General features: G+C 38.3%; 1 protein-coding gene across 1 annotated transcript in view; it reads right to left on the reverse strand.

Moving 5' to 3' along the window:
• cdh7a (cadherin 7a) overlaps positions 1-19,070 on the reverse strand; it is a 60,613-nt gene extending 41,543 nt beyond the window's left edge. The window contains exons 1-2 of the mRNA XM_016271409.1: positions 18,770-19,070; positions 9,646-10,108 (exon numbers count right to left, since the gene is read on the reverse strand). Coding sequence (XP_016126895.1) covers positions 9,646-9,888 — 243 coding nt within the window. The 5' untranslated portion in view covers positions 9,889-10,108; positions 18,770-19,070. The remainder of the gene's footprint in view (positions 1-9,645; positions 10,109-18,769) is intronic.
• Positions 19,071-23,087: the final 4,017 nt, after the last annotated feature.

A 23,087-nucleotide genomic window follows, 5' to 3' on the forward strand; every position in this document is an offset into this window, starting at 1 on the left:
GGGGGGGGGGGGGGGGTGGTATATTCAGTGTTATTTTTCAGTGTTTCACTGTCAAATGTTTTGTCAAAATATGCAATATTAATAGTATCTGCACTTATGTTTGAAATAAAATATTAACATTGTGAGTATGATTTGTTTTTGTCCCTACCCTACAAAATCAGGTGCAAATGATAGTCTGCATCAATCAATAATAAAAAAAAATCACTGGGACTCATTTAGATTAAGAAAACAGCATTCACACCAACCAACTAAACCAAACTTTGATTCGTGTTCACACGAAAAGCTCTTAACACAAACCTCTAGCATAAAGGACTGAAGTGAGGCATGTTACAAGTTTGTCAGCTGTCATTAATTGCTGCGTAAGCACATAAGCATAGACCCACACAGTCTCATTAAAACGACATTTGCCTTAGAGATACCCTTGGCTCACCGTTTATAGGTGAAAGAAACCCAGCTTGGCATTCTGGAGCCGTTCGTACGTCAATGCTTTTTGTTTGTGACTTCTAACGGCTAACGACAGAGCCGGGACGCCCATTGTCTTCCCTGTTCCAGGCTCAAGTGATGTAGCGCTTTCCAGTGTCATTTTCCTTTGCTTTTAAAACCATTTTACCACCCCGGGTAATCAAGAGCCGGGCTAAAATCCGCTCTATAATAAAGGCAAACGACTGAATCTGTGAGGAAAGGCAGTCATTTGTACGTGATAGCTTTTTACATACTGGATCTATTTGCCAGTGCCTTTCAATACGCTCTCGTGGTGTGGGATTCTTCCCCTGTGTAATATTTCACCTGAATCAACACCTGCAGAGTGCTATATAAATGCAAATGGTATTTTATTGTGTTGCTGAGCTGCTCTTCACCGAGGAAGTGCGAGCCACATCTCTGCCTTATTGTAGAGGATTCCTTATTCCCTGTCATTAGATTCAGTGGTGTCAGCTCATATCACTCGCCATATGAGAAAGACTCTGCCGGATCCTATTAAAAAGTGCCTCTGTGACTAGACACCCTCAATGCCCTCAGCCTTAATTATCTGAAAAGACATGATTCACTTTCTTCACCATCTCCATTTGTGGGCATTCAGGTGCAAGCCCGCACTCAGCGAGCGTATATGCGCGCACATGTACACGCATTTGCAAGGTTGGCACCAGAGCCCGGGCCGTGACTGCCAACCCAATGACTTTCATCTGCACTGATGACAAATGGCCATGGCATGAACCAGTACGGACTGGAAGCACATGAAAAGCAGCCCATCTTCTCCAGCACTGCATTTAATTACCCAGCATATGTTAGAAATCACTCCAAAGAGGATTTGGGGAACGCTTCTTGATCCGCAACATGAAAAGAGCTCTTTCTCTTCTGTTTCATTTTGTTTAATTCAGTTTGCGCAAATCATTGATGTGGTGGGAGGGCGGGCGCGTCGGAGGGCGCGTTTAAATTGCTCAGCCTGGCTGACGAAAAGCTTCCCGGTGGCCAGAAGGGGAGAGAAATGTGGATCTCATCCTCACCGCGGGGTTATGGCGGCACTCCTGGTCTGCTTCTCATTAAGTGCGCATTTAGAAGGTGAGCTACGAGTTGTTTTTGGCAGGCAAGGAAAAAGGAAATGCAAATGGGCTGCGACGGAAGCCGGCCTGGGAATGCTCTCCCCCCCCCTTGTGCTATTACACAGACTGCACCATCAAAGGATCCCCCCCAATTAAGGCTGAATTCAAAGCCTTTTTCTCTGGCGCACTCAGTGAATATAGGCAGAATCTGATCGGACATTCAACGCCCAGCTGAGGGATTCAAACCGACGGGCCCTGCTCACCTTATGAAGCTCAAATACAGGAATGGGAGGACAGCAAGCAGCTGAGAGGCCTTGATACAGTATGGCGGATTATCAGAAATGCATTCCTGTGATTCTGAACCAGAGGCGAGACTTTTAATTGCATAGCGGGATACAAGTCCAGGTAACTTAGTGCGACGGAACTATTAATGACATCGGACACTTGTTTATGCTTATTCCAAAGTGAACTCGCATGGAAGTGCTATAATGAATGTGTACTTTCAGTGGAGACACTGGGGTCATTTCTAATAATTGTTGATATTACTGAACTCACCCCGGAGACACGGATATGCATTATTCATCGCGCTCTCTTTGACATCCCTCTCGTTTGAGCATTTTATTCAAGATGGACCTATCATATCCATATTCATCAGGCTGCAAAGAGGTCACCATGGGCAATAATCCCAGTCGCTGATGGTACGATATCAAGATGGCAAAGACATATTCATTAAATTCATTCTGGTATAATTTTGCAGATAATAACGGGTGGGCAGATTGGTCTTCGGTATGTTCGACTGCATGTTTGGTTGAGAATAAGCCTCTCTGTTCGCTTCTCTGCTCTTTGTTCAGAGTAACAAAAAAAGCATGAATTGCAAGTGAGAGACAATCGATAAAGCATAAAACCAAGAGCAGAAAATGTTATTTCAAGTGTTGATTAGAGACGGAAATTAAAGGTTTCTTATGTTTCCTGCAAAGAGTGTTTGAAGCCAAAAAAAAAACAATGATGTAAATGACAAGATTGTGTATATGATGGAGATCAGTGATGTGAAAATTGCTTCAAAGGGTTCTTCTCTTTTACTCTCTGGAAGCATCAAAGTCCTTCAATCAGCCTGGAGTCTCAAATTTCTGCCTGGAAAGTGTGTTTGTCTCATGTATATGAGAGCATTCTGCATCTTTCAACTTTCTGCATGAACATAAAAATGAGGTTGTTAGAGGTTTATGGTATCACCAAACCAACTGTTGCTGACAGGGTTTAGTCTCTGCTCACTGTTAGGGCAGGGTCAAAAGGTCAGAATAATCCACACACAATTTATGCCTACCAGTGTAAATATCTACCTTGTATGTAACATTTTCATGATATGTTTTTGCAATATGCAAAAAACTGTGTGTTGAACATAGACAAAAGGTTTAGGTCCCAAACTTCATCTCTTGCTCTTCTACTTGCCTCAAAACTAGACCTTGGCTAGCAAAAACCTCAAGAATATGACAGCTATTCAATTGTGTAAATGTGGTACATAAACACTAGTATCTATAAACTACTGTTCAAATGTTTGGGGTCAGTAAAATGTATTATGTTTTTGAAAGAATTCAGTTATGCTCAACAAGGCATTTATTTGCATTTATTTAATAAAAAAATAGAGTAAAACTAGTAAAACTGCAAAATGTTACCGTAAAATGTATTTTAAAGAGTAATTTATTCCTGTGATGACAAGAGTGAATTTTCAGCAGCCATTACTCCAGTCTTCAGTGTCACATGATCCTTTAGAATCATTCTAATATGCTGATTTGGTAAGAAACATTTCTTATTATTATCAATGTTGAAAACAGCTGTGCTTCTTAACATTTTTGTGGAAACTGTGATACTTTTTGGCAGGATTCTTTGATGAATAGAAATTTTAAAAGAACAGCATTTATTTGAATTAGAATTGTATCTTTAGTAATATTAGAAACTTTAATGTCACTTTTGGTCAATATAATGCCAAGTTCTTGCTGAATAAATGAGATTTTGAGATGTAACTAATTGGTAATTTTGTCTAGTAGGGTATATTCTTAAAATAATATAGATTTTATTTTATTTATTGGCTATTTTATTTATATTAAAATATTTTAAAATTAAATTATGTAAAATATGAGCTCATTCAGCAACTTTGTGTACATATCATAATTTAATTACAATTAATAAAATATGTATTAACTGGGGATGTCAATAGATTAAAATTTTTTATCTAATTAATCACACTCTTTTTCTATGATTAATCTCGATTAATCGCACACTTCATGAAATTAAGCATAGACCATTTATCTTGTTTCAAATGTTTATTTTGTCCTCATTTGCTATATCCAGCAAAGTAAACCAAAAATTGAAGGGTGATTGTCAAAAATCTGCAAGCTTTTTTCAAGATAAATTTAGATGTCTTTCCAAAAAAGGACACTTAGAAACTCCAAAAGGACACCAAAGAACCAAATGATATAAGGAGCCCATATAAGCACATATGAAAGGAAAACAATCTGAATTTTATAGTATGTACAGTGCAACAGCAAAGAGCTTTTTTACATTTTAGAGAAGTCAAGTTGCGATACCGAACAGGACCACATGGTGATGCCAAAAAAAACCTAAACCAACTGCCTGCTGACTGCATATTGTCACGAATCTGGTCCGTGGCCTTCCGGCCAACCAATAGAGGTCACTCTACCATTACATTGACTCTGGTACATGTCACTCCGGACTACAGTTCCCATCATCCATTGCACTTACACAGCTGAATTCACTGATCACACAGCCTTCACTAATTACACGCTCACCTGAGAGCCATTACTCACTCTATTTAACACCCACTCAGTTCCTGTTCAGATCGCCGCGTATTGTCTAGCGTTTTTCCACTCCCCTAGTGTTAGCTGCCTTACCAAACCTAGTGTCTTGTTTTTCCTTGTTTTCATCATCTTGCCTTGTCTGTTTCCCCGTGTTCTGATCACTGCCTGTGTACCTGGATTATCACTTGACTCTCGCCTAATTGGATACTGTTCGCCCCTGCCTGGACCTTTACCTTGTACCTGGATTATCCCTCTTGCCTTGCCATCAATATACCTGTTTGCCATTGTCTGACCTATGCCTGTTTTTGACCATGTCTCTTGCGAATAAAGCCTTGCAGATGGATCCGCACGCTTCCTGTGTTCCCTCCGTTACACATATATCTACTACAGTACACGGATCCATTCAGTATAACTAAACACAGCAACATACACATGACAAATCAATTATTGTGAATGTGTGTGGAAACAACGTGAATGTATGGAAATGTCTGTGCCTGTGCATAAATACAATGTGCGATCAGTGCGTCAAGAGCACTCATACACGCATTATTATAACTGACTCACGCATGCTTACTGAACGACTCCTGTACACCACCGCAATCGTCTTTACCTTGATTGCAGTCTTCATCCATCAAAACTTTACTAGCACGACTGGTTATCCAGTCGAGAAAACGTAGTTTTGCGTCTCATCTGACCATACAGCGCTGGGATGTGTTGACAATCCGTTCAGTCTGTACTTCACACTAGGGGTTGCACCGACTAGTCGACTTCAATGCTTTAAGCTTGACGTCGACTAGTCGCTGGTCCTATAGAGGGCGCAACAGGATAAGAAATCTTTGAAGGACATCCACATTTACGCTCAGTTTCCAAACAGTTCAAATGACAAATAAATGCATACTCTGAAAGCACTCCACAAGACATGTGTGATTATATTACTGGATGCTCGAAATTGAACAGAAGAATGCACATTTTAAACAGCTTATTGTACAGGTAAATTAATCGCCATTCTAATCTAATGCGCTGCTGCACGGTAACGCACACACATAGGCTTCAGACAGTAGCGTGTACATCACGCGCACAGAGTCATTCAGCCCGGAAATGTATTGTCAACACTGTTCTGTGATTTCTCAGTAAAATAGCTTAGAAACTGAAAAGTTCAAGCATATATTTCTTAATAACTCAATTCCACAGCTTCACTACTAGTAAAGAGACGCTGCCAGGTAGAATTAATTCACACACGCAATCGCTCTCACTAATGCATTCATATTAATGTAATCTTTACTGTGCTACTTTATCTGTATCTGATTTAGAACGAGCAGAAATCTGTGAGAAATATAACGACCCAAAGACAAATGAACTGATAAAAGAGCTGTTATAGGAGCAACAGCCATGTGGGCAGCGCTGTGTCATTTGCCATAGCTGTGCACAAGGTGTTTATCACAGCTTCAGACTTATTACCACCAGCGACTAGTCGACTTCGACTCGACTTCGACTCGACTTTCATCACATAAAAGTCGACTTCAAAAAATCAGAAGTCGTTCAACCCCTGCTTCACACACAGTAAAGACAATTTTGCGTTAAATTATTTTAACGCATTATGGATTGTAAAAATAATCGCATGCGTTAACGTGTTAACGTTGACAGCCCTAGTATTAACATAAAATATGTAAATATAAATCAACATATCAGCTTTCCTGCCCCCTGGATATCAGCATCAGTCATGAAAAACCCCATCTCGGTCAACCACTACTCATATCTTTATTGTTTTGCTGTTAATACCACGAAAAGGGGCATAAGCATAAAAAGAAAGAGAATATGAAAATGGTCAATAAGATCTCATGGTAAGTTGTTTGTGAGGACCCTGTCTTTTATGTCTGTATTATGCTACCCTTATCCTGATGAATAAGGCCATCTTTCATGCTCACTAGTGATCAAAGGATGGATGTCTACATAAAAGCCAAGAAAGAAGAACAAGCAGTCAGCCAATGACCATCATACAGAATACATTCAGCACTTGAGATTCAAAAGATAAAGAAATTTAAAAGAGAAACCAAGAGGAAAATGTTATTGCTCAGAGGTTGCTCTTAATGGAGTTCTCAGTTCTGCCTAATGAACTTTGTCTCAGATGTTTCTTCTAGAATTCCTTAAAATAAAAGGAATTAAAGGAAGTCACAAATCTGTCAGATATTGACATATAACAAGAGTTTAAAGCTATGAAATTAAGGCTTTTTTCTCTGAAATTAATCTGAGAAATAAAAATCTCTTTACAGTCCAGGCGAAACATCTGAGAGCTTTGAGAGATTTCATTTGCAGCTTTTCTTTCCTATGGGAAGATAGAGAGATAGGCCACCCCATACTGTACATTACTCCGCTGATCATCATTCAGTGCGGGGGAAACATTTGTGTTCAGTCACTTCTCTTTTGCCCGGATCCCTCCGGCTAGAGTGAATTGGAGATGAGCCAAAATCTAATAAGGTTCAACCTGGCTGTCAGGGTTTGAGTGTGTGATGGTAGAGATGTGTGTGTGTGTGTGTGTGTGTGTGTGTGTGTGTGTGTGTGTGTGAGAGAGAGATGTAGTGGCTGAGAGATAATGTATTGTAAAAGCCAAGGATAGTAAAGCAGGTGGCATGCTGGAGTATCAGGCTCATTATCTTTAAAACGGGAAAGTGTTTGGCTGTCTTTGCGTTTAGCATCAAGCTAACTACTTACAAGCCTGTGCGTATGAAGCAATCACATTTCTAGCAGACTGGAGCCAATACATAAAAGAAAAGATGCTTCCTATTGTGACAATACTTTTTTCCCCTCTTTGTGTGGCTCATTTATACTGTAGCTCAAAGTATGATTATAAAATCCACATTGTATCAAAGAGGTCTGATCAAACGCTACATGTGATATTCATTAAACACATGATCATCCACATGCCAAACAGATTTGATCAAACAGAGCATCAATCTACACGTTCACCTCACACTGGCATTAATGTGAGGAGAATTGATGGCTAAAACACTTTAAAAGCCCAGATTGATTGGACAGAATACATCATCCTCCATTCTCCCGTGCCTTCATTTGAAGTGTCTGAAAATGAATATCAGACAAAGATTTTAAAATAGCCTAAGAGTAATGTTATATTACTGATTCAAATATTCACATGTAGGAAATATGCAGGCCAATTTTGTGATTTCACTTGGCATTAACGAAAAGGAACACTTTCTAATTGGCTGAAACAACACTGCTATTTCAAAACATCAGTTCAGCAAATGTGACAATCAAAAGTGTTTACATTTTATATTCATAACATCATATTTCAGTTTTTAATGGCAAGTTTTCTCGCTCACTTTGATATGTCGATGCATTCAACATGCCGCCTTTGCAGCTTTTCTACTCTTCCAATTTCAATAAATGTTTTTTTATGGACTAAAGAGAAGCGTTTTCTGTTAGAGTATATCTTCATAGCACATATATCAAAAGATCAAGGATAATTGGATTCCTTATTATATGACTTCTTTCAAATGAAAATTATTAGCAAGGTCCCTGTATGGCAATTCTATGCACAATAGCTAGTCATGTTTAATCAGCATCACATGTTTTACAGGAACGGCAATCATGTGCGGCTGAGGCACAAGACTTTGCCAGACACTCCAGAGAAATAAGTCTGAGTGACTGGACAGCTCTAGTGGCTTCTGGGCGCCCCAAGTACATTATCTAAATAAACATGTCAGCTCAGTTAACAGGCAACCACTGGATGAGATCTAAGACCCTGTTTAGACCTGGTATTCAGATTCATTTCAGGTGATTTGTTTGAAATGGGTCCAGGGCCGCTGCTGGCCAAATAGGTGCCCTAAGCAGGATTGTATTGTTGTGCCCCTGATTGCAGTCTTTCTGATGTCATGGGCATAGTTGTCCATCCATCAATTATGATCATTTGCATTCAGCTGCAAACATGAGGTGCGAGCGGTCGCGAGCGCGGATGGGGGAATGGCGTGTCAAGTTTTATTTTTGAGCAACTGGGATGGTGCCCCCCTGGGAGTTGGTGCCCTACGCAAACTGCATACTCTGCGTATAGGGAGTGGCAGCACTGAACGGGTCAGTGCTAAATCCAACTACATTCAAAGGTGATCGAAAATGTGATCACACTATATCTGACCAAAAGTGGTCAAATGAGATGGACACCACCATTCAAAAGTGTAGAGATAGTCATTTTTATCTAAATAAAATACATAAAATTATAATAAACTATAGTATTTTTTTCTGAAAGAAATTAATTCAGAAAGGATGCATTATGTGGATCAAAAGTGACAGTGAAGACATTTCTAACAAAATATTTATATTTCAAAAAATGCTTTTGAATTAATATTCATCAAATAATCATTTTTGTAAAAAAAGCCTCATGGTTCCCACAAAAATATTAGGCAGCACAACTATTTTCAAGATTGACAATAATAAGAAATGCTTTTGAGCCGCAAATCAGCATTAGAATGATTTCTGAAGGATCATGTGACTCTGAAGACTAGAGAAATGGCTGCTGAAAATTCAGCTTTGCCATCACAGGAATAAATTGCATCTTAAAATATAATAAAATAGAAAACATATTTTAAATTATAATAATATTTCACAATATTGATGTTTTTACTGTATTTTTGCATCAAATAAATGCAGCCTTGGTGAGTATAAGAGACTTCTTTCAAAAACATTAAACAATCTTTTGAATGGTAGGTTGTTTTAGTATCAATTGCAGCGTGTCTTATCTGACCACTTGTGATCAAATCATAAGCAGGATCTAACACCACATCATGACAGCAAGCACAGCAAGCCAAGGTTTTAGTATAGAAAATGTACATGTCATTAGGTCTGGGTGAGATATATATATCAACAAACATCATCAAAAGGATGAAAACTATTACAGTATTATAATATTGAGTTGAACTCAACTCAATGTTTTCATATATTTCTCAGCCTTTTGATAATTCCTACATTTATATGAAGAGTTTATTTGCAAAAACAGATAACTCCGTTTTTATTAATTTTCTTAAATCATGTTTTTATTGTTTTATTGTGTTAGTTAGCTGTATTGTTTAGATTATTATTTAATCAAAACAACCCAAGTGCAGTTTGATTGATATTAATTGGAATGCAGGATAAAAATAAAAAAAACATGATTTTTTAACATTTTTAAAAACTGATTTATCGTATGTTTCCCTTTATGTGTTTCCCTTTTTTCACTCAGCCCTATTTGTCATAATAAATGACCTCAGTGCACTTGATACAAATAAAATATCAGAGCAATTTCACTTTACCTTTCCAACATAAAGAGGGTCATCTCCCGTGTACTCCTCCAGGACGAAGAATTGGTTCCACACCCAGTTGCGCTTGTGTCTTTGAAGGGATGCACCCACACTAGCTCTGAAGGGCCTGGGGGAAGCCGGGCGAAGCGGGATAGAGTTCAGAGTCATCCCCCAGCAGCCCACGTCCCACTGGGCTAACAGTGACATAGTCATTGCAGTGAGTCCAGTCCACACTGCAGAGCCTATGTGCATCATTTGGATTAAAGGATGAACGTAAAAAAAAAGAAGGAAATAAAAAATACACTCCTCCGTACTGAACAGGCACCAAAGATCTTGAGGCTATAAGGTGGCTCCTGGGAAATTGTGCACCACCCTCAGCACTGGCGTGGGTAGCGGGATAGAGCAGACCGTCTGACCGGTGATTGATGGGAAAGACCACAGGAATGAACGATGATTGTAGCTGAAGCTCTCAAACCTGTGGTGAGAACAGACATCAGGGGGAGAGGTTGAAGAAAATCAGAGAGAGCGAAAAGAGTCAAAGAAATAAACAAAAAGAGAGTCTGTCAGCACAGATGCAGGTTTGATTTACTGTCATTTTTATAATACTACTTCACATTTGAACCCCAGATTAAGACAACATGACTTTTGGCATTTCAGAGGTTGCCATCTGAGATGCAGGTGCAGGCAGAGCGCTACAGGTGAGCAAAACGGACATGCAGCTCTTTCCTTTGGATGGGTATTTGACAGCGCTGCTGAAAGTGGAGCACATTAATCTTTAGGACTGAAGGGAAGAAGGAAGGGAGGGGGAAACAGACAGAGGGAGAAGGGTAGAGCTCCAATGCAAAGGTTTGGAGAAATAAAGCAAATATGTACCATCTCAAGTTCCAACAAAGGAAAGAGTAGCTCCATTATCATACTTGGCTTATGCAAGACAGCATATGGGTCAATGTCAAATAAAAGTGTCCAAAGAAATTCAGTTTCAAACACATGTACTTTGTATACATGATGGTTTTATTTGGTTTTGAAAAACCTTTAGACCATTGTCAAGAAAAAAGTTTTAATGACTAATAATGTTGTGGTCTAACCATCAAGTAAAATTCAATAACATATTTTCTGTATTTCTTGAAAACAAGTGTAGACATCTAAATCATTTTCAGTATACCAAAAAATAAATGAATGAATGAATGAATGCATGAATAAATAAATGAAAGATTTTAATATATTATACATATATTGAGTTGACTTTTTTTTTAAACAAAAGTAATAAATTAACATCCTATTTCATAGCTTAAACTATCCATGCCTTGTTGTAAAAATGTTAATAAATATTAATAAGCAGATAAGAATTGTTCTTCATTTTTAAAGAAATAACGAAAGCTTATGCCAAGCTACAAGAATCTGTTTTAATGAGCCTTTTTCTTCATTATGTTATGAGGGCAGCTGTACATACATACAGTACATACATACACACACACACAAACACACGTATATATATTTGGAAATTCATAGAAGTGCTGTTGTGTATCCGGTATGTATGTATGAACTGCATTTGTACAATTTGCAATTGTATTTGTACAATTTGTTTTTGTAATAAAGAATTAATAGTTCCAGACAAATAAAAATAGCATCATGTCATTGGCCCACAGCTTGTCATCATCATACAGTATATCCCAAGAATGCTAATAAATTGTTCCTTAGTAGTTATTTTCCAGTCTCTTTCCAATCCAATGTGACTTATGGTATTTTTGTACTGTCTGAAACTCACACCAGGGTTGGTTAAGCACTTTGCTCTAGAGCACAATGGCAGTTGCTCGTGAATGGCCCCATCTGGGGTTTGAACCTACAACCTCTAGCTTAAGAGCTGCTACAAAGAACTACAAAGCCTCACCACACCATAAAAGTGCGTTATGTAAGTGACACTGGATTTGTTATAGTGTATAAAAACCCTCATGCTCCAAATTGCAATGGAGAACTACAATTTAAAAGTGTGCGCTCTAAGTTGAAGTGACAAAATTCCATGCACAAATTTCTCCTAAGGGGTCCCTGGAGCTTCTCGGTCCAAGAGAGCCTTTTAGGTGTTTCTAACATCCTTTTAAAGTCAAACACTTACAAGTCTGGAAAAAATTGTTCAAAAAGGATTTGGATAGAGCACATGTATACGTTCTCTGGAGAAATCTGTCCTTCCAGCAGTTCAAACCCACAGCAGCAGGATTCACGGCCCAACAGCTTATTTTGATGTTGAAGAGGATGTCGAAATCTCCACGGAAATCCCTCGTTGTCCGAGAAAAGATGAGATCTGACCTACGCTTTACAGACAGAACAACTCCCATATTGGGTTTAGAGTCCATGGCATTCGAAACCTCGCAATTATCGCAGCATGTTCATAAGATTTACTAAGATAGTTCATGCAGGTTCAGAAGGGCTTCAAACAATGACGCTATTTGAAAGTGTTAAAGCATTAGCATTATTAAAAAATGTTGATGGTAATATAGGGTTTAAATAAAAGGTGTTAAACACATCTGAGACATTAAAGCTATATGACAGATGCTGTAACTGTGCTAAATAATAGCATACGTGAAGCTAAGGCTCTAAAGGTGAACAGAAGAGTAAATCACAAAGCATCCCTCAGGGAATCCATTCCCTCCTTGTATTCCCTCCAAGCTCAAAAGCGCCAGTGCTGCTGGAGGAGAACAGAATGTCTTGCGCTTTGCTTCAGAAGACCACAGTGCCAGGACCCCTCAGTGGGGGAAAGTCTCATCTAAAGCCTGTAATCTCCATCATAAGCTTCACTTTATAGGGGAATTACAAGTGCTTAGCGACTGATTAGATCTCTATGTGTTTGACTGAGTAGATTCAACAAAAGTTTTCAAAAATGGCTGACGGGTATCAAGAAAACACAGTTATGGCAAAATAATCCGCTACACGTCTCAATTATCTCCGACCTCGAAAAGTTTCATTGAAGTGCTACATGACACCACTGCTAAATAAAAAGAGCTTTGAGTGTGGTATGCTTATAGCATAGCGCAGGCTAATAAAGAGAGCTGGAAGGTGATATGGATCATTTATCAAGCTTGCATTAAAACTCGTCAAGCAAGGACATAGGAAACAAGCCCTGGGATTGTTTTAATGCGATGCGTCTGAAGCAATATCTCAGGACATGTTTGCATGACATAGCATTTTTCAAATGTGCCCAAATTGCTTAGGTTCCAGCCTATAAGGAAAAAATATATAGGAAGTTACAACATAACACACAAAGAAATACCATCTGATTTTTCAGAAATTAATGTGAGGGCAGCATGTCACAGTCTCAGATCATTTGCAACAATTACACAGTTAGTGAACTGAATTGAATCAACATTGAACTGACTTGAGCTGTATAATGACACTATTGCCTTCTCTAGAGTTGGTAATAGCTGAATTTAACTCAATTTATAACTGATGAACTGATGCACTATAGAGTGCATTACTGCCTACCCACTTTTCAGCAGCATTTGCTCTGATTTGTATTTTTCCCATACATTTTTTCCATAGAGTCTATTAACCAAGCTAACCAGCTAAAAGGTGAATCACATTATAGACTTTTATTTGACACAAAAAAGTATTTGAAAACCATATAAAAATACAAAGATACACGGCTGTGTACTTAACAGCTTTAGTGATGGAAAAACTACAATCCTATGAAGCACTGCGAATGACAATCAAATTAAAAAGAATGGAGAAATATAAAACGATTCATTTAAAGTTGCTGATCGCATCTATAGAAACAATACATTTGAAGATTATTGTGAAATATGCATACATACAAATGTTTAAGTATTTTGGGAGAGCAATTAGGACATTTATTGTGCTTCATGGGAGTGAGTTTTCCCTGCAGAGCTCTTTTGGCACAGTTTCCTTCACAACTCTCCGATTTTCTATATAGCATCATGGGAAATGTTGTTTTTCGCCATGAATTTTGTTCAAACAGATGGTTTCCACAAAAGCATATACTATTGATCAAAGCCAGGGTGCGAATTGGGGGGGGCTGGGGGGATCTGACCCCCCTAAAGAAGACTTAATCCCCCCTGATGGATGGCAAAACTAGATGTAGGGGGGGGTCATATAGAAATAGGCTAGCCTACGCATAATATGGAGATTTACTTGTAAATAATAATATGTATTTCTATAACTCTGACTGATTTTAAACATGTAATTTTGGCAGCCCCTGAAATGGGTCTTACTGACATTACCTGAGTGGTTGAAGAATACACTATACAGCGCTCATTCAAAGACATGCATTTATTGCTTGGATGGAGCAACAACACCTGTCCTGAAATGCATGTGCAGATTCAGTCGAGAGATAAAGTTTACCCTCTTCAACTTAATGCTGTTGAACTGAATTTATGGAGCAAACAATTTGCTAAAATAACCACAACATTAACAGCAACGCTAAAATACAAGCGTGTGGTAATGTTAGTCAGATGCGCTTGAAAGTTACACGTGTTACTATAACAAACACTGCGTGTTTTCTTTCAGAATCATCATTGGCATTTAGAAAGACAAAAATAGGTTACATACATTTTTTTACCTACAGTAAAAATTAAGATAAGGTGTGAATAATTAAATTTTAAACACATTGTCAGTAATTTCGCCAACAAAAATAAGGAGAACTGTTGTGCATCTCTGATCAACACACAGAATCCATGTTTTTAAATTAATCGACTGAATCAATGATTCAGTGAGCCATTCATAAAGAATGAATCAGCCGTTTGAACGAATCGATTGAATGAATGACTGAATCATTCACTTATTTCTGTAAAGTTGCGTTGCAATGATTTGTATCGTGAAAAGTGCTATACAAATAAACTTGAACTGAATTTACTTGAATTGAATTGAATTATTAAGACAGGGATTTGTCACCACCTACTGGTGCTTTTAGTTTTATATTTAGAGTGTTGTTTCTTTTTAAAAATAAGTTGATATTTCACAAGCCTATATATTTGTATTTGTGTATGTTGAATTAAAATATTTCTTTCTAAAGCTACTTATATTTCTTTCTAAAGCTATACTTTTTGTAATGTCGATGCAGTGTTTTTTTTGTAAAATTATCAAAATAACTTATTTTTAATAACAACTTTATCTTTAATTAATCGACACATGATGTGCATGTTAATTAATTAATCTTATTAATTTTAGATTATTTTGATTAATTAATTGGCACATTATGTAATTAATTAGATTAAAAAATAATAATAATAACAATCAATCACTTGACAGCCCAATTTTTTTTGCCTCTTTGTCGTTATCTCTGTTTGAAACCTGCAATTGCAGTTATTTGCTGAATTATCTTCTTTACGTGGGTGTGCACTGGCACGGCTCCTCAGTGCGGATTAATTGAATGTTTTGAGGTGTATATGTGGGCTGTCAGTCAATGCACCAGTGTGGATATTCACTGTACTTCAGAATTACAGATACTACATCTTGGCAGTATGTCCAAAATAAGAAGTTTCACCAGAAAACGTCATCTGAACAAGTAAGTAACATGTCTGGCAGTTTTGTTCTGACCAACTGAAGAAAAGAAAGTTTTACAATAAATCGTGCTACCAATGGTGATTAAATCGCAAAGTTAGCTCAGATCATGTCAAATTGTGCAAAATATTATTACTGTTATACTTTGTTCTCAAATTGTTGTTGTTAACAACACCAACATTGCATGACTATGTGTATTTAGCGTGCATTGTTATCTGTAGTTCAATCATGACAACTCTTTGAACATTTTAGCATGGTGATGGATATGACAATGTTAATGTATTTGGTCTTGGCAGAACAGATCTGCTACGCTGCTGCTGAATTGCGGCTGCTGTTGGTTATTGCTGTAGTTGTAGAGTATTGCTGCTGCTGCAAGCAAGTACAGGAACTTGCTACTGCCAATGCATATGGCGATACGGTGCCATGAGTATTTAAGACATACTGCTGCTGCACAAATAGCATATAAAATAACCCCGTAGCAGATCTATACAGATGGAGCTGGGGAAGGTGGAGGGTTTCAGAGAACTCTGAAAGCATGCTGCAGGAATCTCAAGTGAATGCTAGCCAGCCATATAAATGCAAGGCAGTAAGCTCATTGGCTGCATATGCAGCATGAACCAATCAGCTTGTGCCAAGTCGTTTAACTCTCTGAATATCATCAGTTATGTTAACACCCTATCAGAATGCGCCATCTAGAGTTTAATGACTGAACTATATATATTTCAATTTCTATACAGTCTAATCTCTAATTGTCATATCATTTGAACGTCATCAAAAGAAATTGTTCTTTTAACCTCAAAAACAATGTAATGTTCTTTAGAAGTTCTAAAATGACAAGTGTAATTATTCCAGAAGAGGTTACAAGCTACTAGCCAGGACTCCTTCTTCTGTATACAGACGTGATGTAATGAAAGAAAGATGAACGACTTCAACCACTCAAATTAGGTAACATTATTACAAGCTTACCGTTGTGAATCAGGCTAAGGTAAGGAGATAGCTTTGAACACTGGTTATGTACCGTACTTGCTCAATAATTGATTTTAGATAATTTGTAACCAAAATAAAGTTATGGAATGCAGCTTTAACCACCTTGGAGCTCACAAAAGGTCTGTCTTCAAAGGTTATGATTCAAAATCTGTTTCCCTATGGAGAACACAAATGGAGTTTTTACTTCTGAAATCTGACAGTTGCACTCTATCACCTTCTGTAGAGCTCCTTTACAGCTAAAGTTGAATTTGTTTCATAATCTATGAATTTTGCAACATTAATACTGTTATTGTCCTGTTTATTAATGTGAAGCTGCTTTGAAACAATCTGTATTAGCACTATATTAAAAAATTTGACTTGACTGTTAAAATCTGTGTGTGTTTTGCATTGGGATCCCTCACAAACCCTTTATGGTTTCATTCGATTTTTCACTAATTATTTTACAGTAGTCAAACAATGGATCATGTCTAAAAACCGATTTATTGTTCATTACATGGTAGCTATATGCCATGCTATCAGTGTACTATATTTGTTCCTCTTCTCTTTCCAGCCCCCCACTAACATTATCCCCCGCCCGAATCTGCTCGCTGTCAGGCTTGGCTGAGGCCCCGGACTTTGTGTTCAGCACAGATCGCCCAAATGGTCTGGGACAGGATGATGAAGTCTCATTAGCCCCCCATGCCATCTGACGAAAGGAGCTGAGGCTTCAGCGCAGACCGCCCTGTGAGAGAGCGCCCACAGCCACAGCCAGAGATTCAGCTCCAAAAACCCATCTCAACACACTCTTTAGTCATAGCCCCCCTGCGGTGCAAGAGCGATTGTGGCACTCACCAGGGACAGTATGCTCCAACACAGAGCAAGGCAAGGCTCCTGGCATCTGGACATCAAACACAGCACAGTGCGGACTGGTAGCATATGGCCTTCTTATTATGGCTGCCCTTCGCTGTGCAGACTCTTGAGGGTGACTACGACAAGATTACGCAAGGATCTGGGCTGGAAATGACTGCTTATGAGCATGAAAGATGAAAAATTCTAATAAAGAATACATTTATAATATATTAAAATACTATTTTCTTACAAAGTTTCACTACACGCTTCACCAAAAAACCCTGTTCATATAATATTTTTGTAATAAGTTCTTTGTTTATGCACAAATCTGTCACTTAAATTCGAAAGGCCTGGGACAAAATGTTTATGGGTGGGCCTATTGTACTTCTTATCTGGAATTTTTTTTTAAGTTGAAAATAAAACAAAGATTACTGAAGTACATTTTACAAGAAATACTGTTTTAGTCTTTCTACTTCAAAATTCCATGTTTAATTTAATGTTTTACTTGTTGTTTCTATATAAAAATTATGATGAAATTTACTAGCAATTTCTAAATGAAAATTCTACACCAATTTTTTTTCAGTGACAACATGACTTGGCAAAACTACCAAGTCATATCTAAAACTACTATTTTTACTTTATTTTTACACTGTATTTTTACAGTGGGTCCCATTTTCATATATTTCCTTGGGGCCCAAAAAAACAACAAGACAGCCATAGTCTACACCATATAAAATCTTACTAGGACCTCCATATTACAGGACAACATTCTTGGTCATCCCTCCCTGACAACAGCCCTGTTTATGCATGGGCACAAACTGAAGTGCAAATAGGCTCCAACCAGATGTTAAATCAGGAAATAAGCAATAGTAACAATTAAGCAACAACACAAGAGCTAAACATATTCCACAAATAATACTGAAAATCACTTCACATTGAAAAACACACACACCTAAAACCACAATTAATTTTTGGATGTGAGCCACATCAAGTTGGCCCTCACAGTTCACTCAAAGCGCCACCTAGCGGCTGCTCACGTCTCATTGCAAGCGAAGTTTCTACTACGAGCTTCAGTGCTGTTGTTGGCATTGCAGTGGCGTCCCGACAGGAAGGTATTTGATATCGATACGGAGGTGTGATGAAAATCTGCACCTCTGTACTTGTGATATCCGCACTTGTTTTGGCATAACACTACTATACACAAAAAACAAAAACCTCTTACTCTCAATGATGCATTTTCACATCAAAAAGTCTTTAACAGTCACACTACAGACGACAATATTTGCATCACAAATGCGAGTCCCTGGCAAGGTCCCAAGCATTGCTCTTAGGACTGAGAAATTGTACTTAGTAGCGACTCGATTAATATGCTGACTGCCAGACCTTAACTTTTGAACATCACAGATGCTCCTGAGGGAAAAGCACTGAATATTAAAACATCACAGGCAGTGAGAGAAACTTTCAGAGCGGTTCGACAATATCTGAAAGTGCATAGCAGGTGAATATGTTTATTAACTTTATATTCAATTGTATTATTTTTCTTTTATTTCAAATGTATCTTTCCCTTGTATCGTATGACATACTTTAACGCAAGTAGGCTACGTTATATTAAAATGATCATTTCTGAAAAATCTAAAATACATCAAATTAATGAATAAAAATAATATCACAATAGCCTATTGCCATTTCTCAACTCTTAGATTGCTATAATATGATTTTGTAGCTTCCTAATATGTAAACGTGCACCGCAAATAGCCTACACTCATTCCGTACGTTATTGCACCTCAGCAAACACTGCATAAACCAGACTCACCTTTTCCTCCTGGTCCTTAGCGTGTTTGTAAATTGTGAACGTTCTTGTGAAAATGCAGAAGGATTCCGTCACGTCGCAGCCGCTCTAGACGCGCTCTCCCCGAGTGAGTGAAGGAAACAGGAGCATCCCTGCACTACAGGCGTCTTTCCCTCCGTTCCGCTCAATCACTGCGCTGCTCGCTCACACTCCGCGCGTCTACAATAAGCCCTATTGAGAAGCCACAGCTGCAACGAACCTCAGCCAGAGGAGAGCACTGTGGAGAGACTCACAAAGGGACCACAACACTGTCGGCCATCCGTGAAGCATGCCTCGGGAGCCTCAGTCCCTACAAACTCTGGGAAAACAGTGGTTACGTGCAACTTATTGTCTCTAGTGAAAGTGGCTGACAAAATGGACAAGACTCTGTTAGTGTGCTACAGGAGCATAGCTCATCAGGGAAACGTTGCACTGAGGGGAGGTGCCGATGTCAGTCAGCGTATCCAAGGTGCAGGGGAGATTGTAGGATTCTAGGGGGGGCACCGAGGGGCCAAAACGTGCAGAGAGGGACCAAATTAAAACCTCGTCAAGATGATTCTGTGTTCTTGAGATGTGGGTCGAAGAACTTACATTTGTCAAGCTATTTAATAAAAACAATTTGGCATACCTAAATTGTATCTATGATTTGAAACAATGAAAACAATTCTCATTTAATTCTCGTCAACTGTCAGATGACAAAGGTTTAAAACAAAGCATTATTACCATAAAATGACTTTATTGAATTAAAGTATTGTTACCATAAAATGAATATATTGAATTAAATCATTTCACTGGTTATAAGACTTGTCTGTGTGTGTGTGTGTGTGTGTGTGTGTGTGTGTGTGTGCATGTTTATGTGGTTTATGAGGACACAAATGTGTATAATAACATGGGTATGACATATGTATTACAACGAGAAGGTGATTTATGAGGACATTTTCAGTGTCCCCGTCATTCAAAGGGCTTATAAATAATTCAGAATTAGTTTTTTTGAAAATCTAAAAATGCACAAAGTTTCCTGTGAGGGGTAGGTTTAGGGGTAGGGTTGGTGTAGGGCAATAGAAAATACGGTTTGTACAGTATAAAAACCATTACGCCTATGGAGAGTCCCCATAAACCATAAAAACAAACCTGTGTGTGTGTGTACAGTACACAGTGTACATATTAGTACCTTTTAAAAAGGTGACAGCTTTTGTTTCTGAGAGTGTATTTATGTGTTATTTATAAATGTGTAAATTCGAATGTGTGTGTATATCTATACCTGACATATACCTAGAAAAATCCGGTACCTACTAAATATTACCTTGGGTTTCTCTGCAGCTCACTTGTTTTTGACTATTACGAGGTGCTTTGGAAGCCTGTCTGAAACCATTTTCCATAAGCGATGCCTTTATACACAAAACACTGCCTGGGAAGTGAATGACTGGACAGCCAGGCAACTGCCTTCAGTTTCAGATGCAGCACAGGGATGTTTCATTGTTTTTATCAGTCCGCTTGTCACTGTTCAGTGTGTGCGGTGCTGAGAGGAAGCGGATTTGCCTTGAGTGAGAAGCACTCTTTTTTTTTAATGTCAGAGCGCTGGCATTTTCTTTCTTGCAATGAAAATAGAGATGTGTATTTTTGTCCTATAGCGAAGAGGAGCAGGTAGTTAAAAGTTCAATCTTTTATATTTTTCTATTCTTATGATCGCTTGGACCAGGGTTTCTCTTACGGAGAGTAACTGAAAAACATGGAGTGGATCGAGGGCACAGGGTGCTTTGGGCAGAGAGGGACAATCTGTCGCGCCATTCCACTCACATAAAATACTCCAGACCGGACTTCAGTCTGTGCATTGCTGTGTGTTTGCTTTGGCTTATTTTGGAACTATTTTCATTGACCTTTAAGAAATAAACGAACTAACCAGTTTTTGTCAGAAACATTCAAATATTAATACTGCAAAAGAATTACAATATATTTTCAAGTACAAAAGGCAAGTACAAGATAGAATCCAGGGCCTGGAACCATATTCAAATGTATGTACAGAGTAAGACAAACATTTGGACATGAGCTGCAGTATGTATCATAAGAAATAAATGCAAATGTTTTGTTTGTGGCCTGTGTTTCTGTGCCGTCACCACTAGCCAGGGTGTATTTGCATGCTCTGCTCCCTCATGGATCTAAAAACGTCAAGTATGATTTTTGTTCTTTCATTTTGACATATTGGATATTACAGACATAGATTATTATTTGACATTAAATGTTACATTAAGAATGGATATGGCTTATTGGCATGGTTGAATGAAAAGTTACATTAATGCTGAAGTCTACTGTATCTCGTCCTTTCCACCCTCTCTTCAAAAAGAGAGAAATATTCACTGTACCTATTGTAATAATTGAAATTTCGACCTTCCTTCAAATGTAATAGCTTGCCATTTTTTTCTGACATTGAGAAAAAGAATCAAGTTTTTTTTAATGGAATTGCGACATGTCCAAAAAAAGCTTCCAATGAGAAAGTGTGCTTGTGTCTATCATCCACTCCAGTATGGTTTAAGTCACATAGCTGCAAGGCTCCTCGGGCTCAATCCCTCTGTGACCTAAAACAAATAAGAGAAACTTTATATTGAAGAGAGTCCTCTAATCCAGCTGCGAGCTTTACTTTATGAAAAAGTTAATTAACTGTTGCTGGCTTATGTCACCGTCAATAGACCTATGCTTTCAACAGCAGTGCTGAGCCAGTCAAAACTACACAAATGCAACAACTCCTCAATTACATTGGGACACTCTGCGTTGTCACATTGCCCTGGATTAACCAACATGGGCGACAGCTAGAGCCCTGAGCTTCACTGAGCTACTCTGATTCCAATGTTCTTGCATTTAATCCCACAGTTGAGAAGCACTGAGGCAGGGGAAGAGTATTTGTTTGAAGTAGTGCATAGGAGACCAGATCTTGAGTTCGTAAGTGAGGGTGCAGCTGAGCAAGTTTCAGAGCAAGTTTCAAACCAAGAGAGGCAGAATCTTTAGACAAGGTTTCATTTTTGCTGCTGTACAGTTGTGGCAATGTGTGGCCTTCACAGAAAGAACCACAGTTTGCCCTTGATACTAAAGGACACTGTCAATGTGTGGGGGAGTTTGCGATCCAAGTAAGTGTCGGCCTTGTGATATTGCATTTGCTTTAAGTGCACAATTTACCAAGTAGAGTCAGTGAGTGCACAGAGCACTGTAAGACTGCACAGAAGCTAAGAAAATATTTTTAGGGGTTGGCTCAAAGGTGAAGTGGTGTTCTGGAGAACACGATTTATACTCCAAAGACACTTGCCTTTCTGTCTTCTTGAGTAACCTATAAAAGATCCAAATAAAGCTTCCACATAAGCTGACATACATTTTTAGAAGAAGATAACTTTGTAGTAATCAAGTTCATCAAGGCCAGTATTCAGTGGCCTTTTACTCAAGTGAAACAAACTGTCGAAATCACTTCTTTGTGAAGTGAAAAGGCATGGTCATTCACATACTTTAAAGCAAGATACTACACACAAACAGAAATCATATGTGGTATAACTGAACAACAATTATATAAATACACTTGTTGTGTCTTTAAAGAATGGCAATATAAATGTATGTTGTAATTGCTTTTCATATCACTTTTTGGCTTTTACATGTTCCTTGTGCCTTGTCACAGACCAACAATATCAACAGCTGGAATATCTGGAATACTAGTTCTGGACACATGATGACCCAAAAGCTCCATTCCAGCCACCCCATCAGTTGACAACTTCTGGATTTTACAACACTAAAGCCAACCAGGACAGTCAGGAAGCTGGGGGTATTGTATAAATAAATAAATACATAATATGTTGCTTCCCACATCTCGCTGGTCATCCAGTGTTGTTTTATAGCATCAACATTGTTGTTTCAAGACGGGCACTGAAACAGCTCCCTCCCTCACAAATGTCCTTTCCCAACTTGAGTGTGTGAAAGTGGCTTTCCAGAAACTTTACTCCATGGTAGAACGAGTTTCCAACCTCCACCCAATCGACTGAGACCATCACAAGAAACACCTAAAAGCACACAACTTTTGTGAGCACTTAAGTTAAACCACAACCATAATCCAAGGTACTTCTTTCTTTTGCTCTCCTATATTTTAATGTCCAGCCTCTGTACTACTTTAGCTTGCACTTAAAACTTGCCATTGGTGGTACGTAGAGAAATATTGGCTGTTTTACCATAAATTGCTTGCAATGTTTCTTAATGTTCTTTATTTAGATAAATGTACCTGCTAAATGACTAAATGTATATACAAATGTACACTACTTTTCAAAAAAAAATT

Source organism: Sinocyclocheilus grahami, unplaced genomic scaffold (assembly GCF_001515645.1).
Source record: "Sinocyclocheilus grahami isolate Dianchi unplaced genomic scaffold, SAMN03320097.WGS_v1.1 scaffold5.1, whole genome shotgun sequence".
NCBI lineage: Eukaryota > Metazoa > Chordata > Actinopteri > Cypriniformes > Cyprinidae > Sinocyclocheilus > Sinocyclocheilus grahami.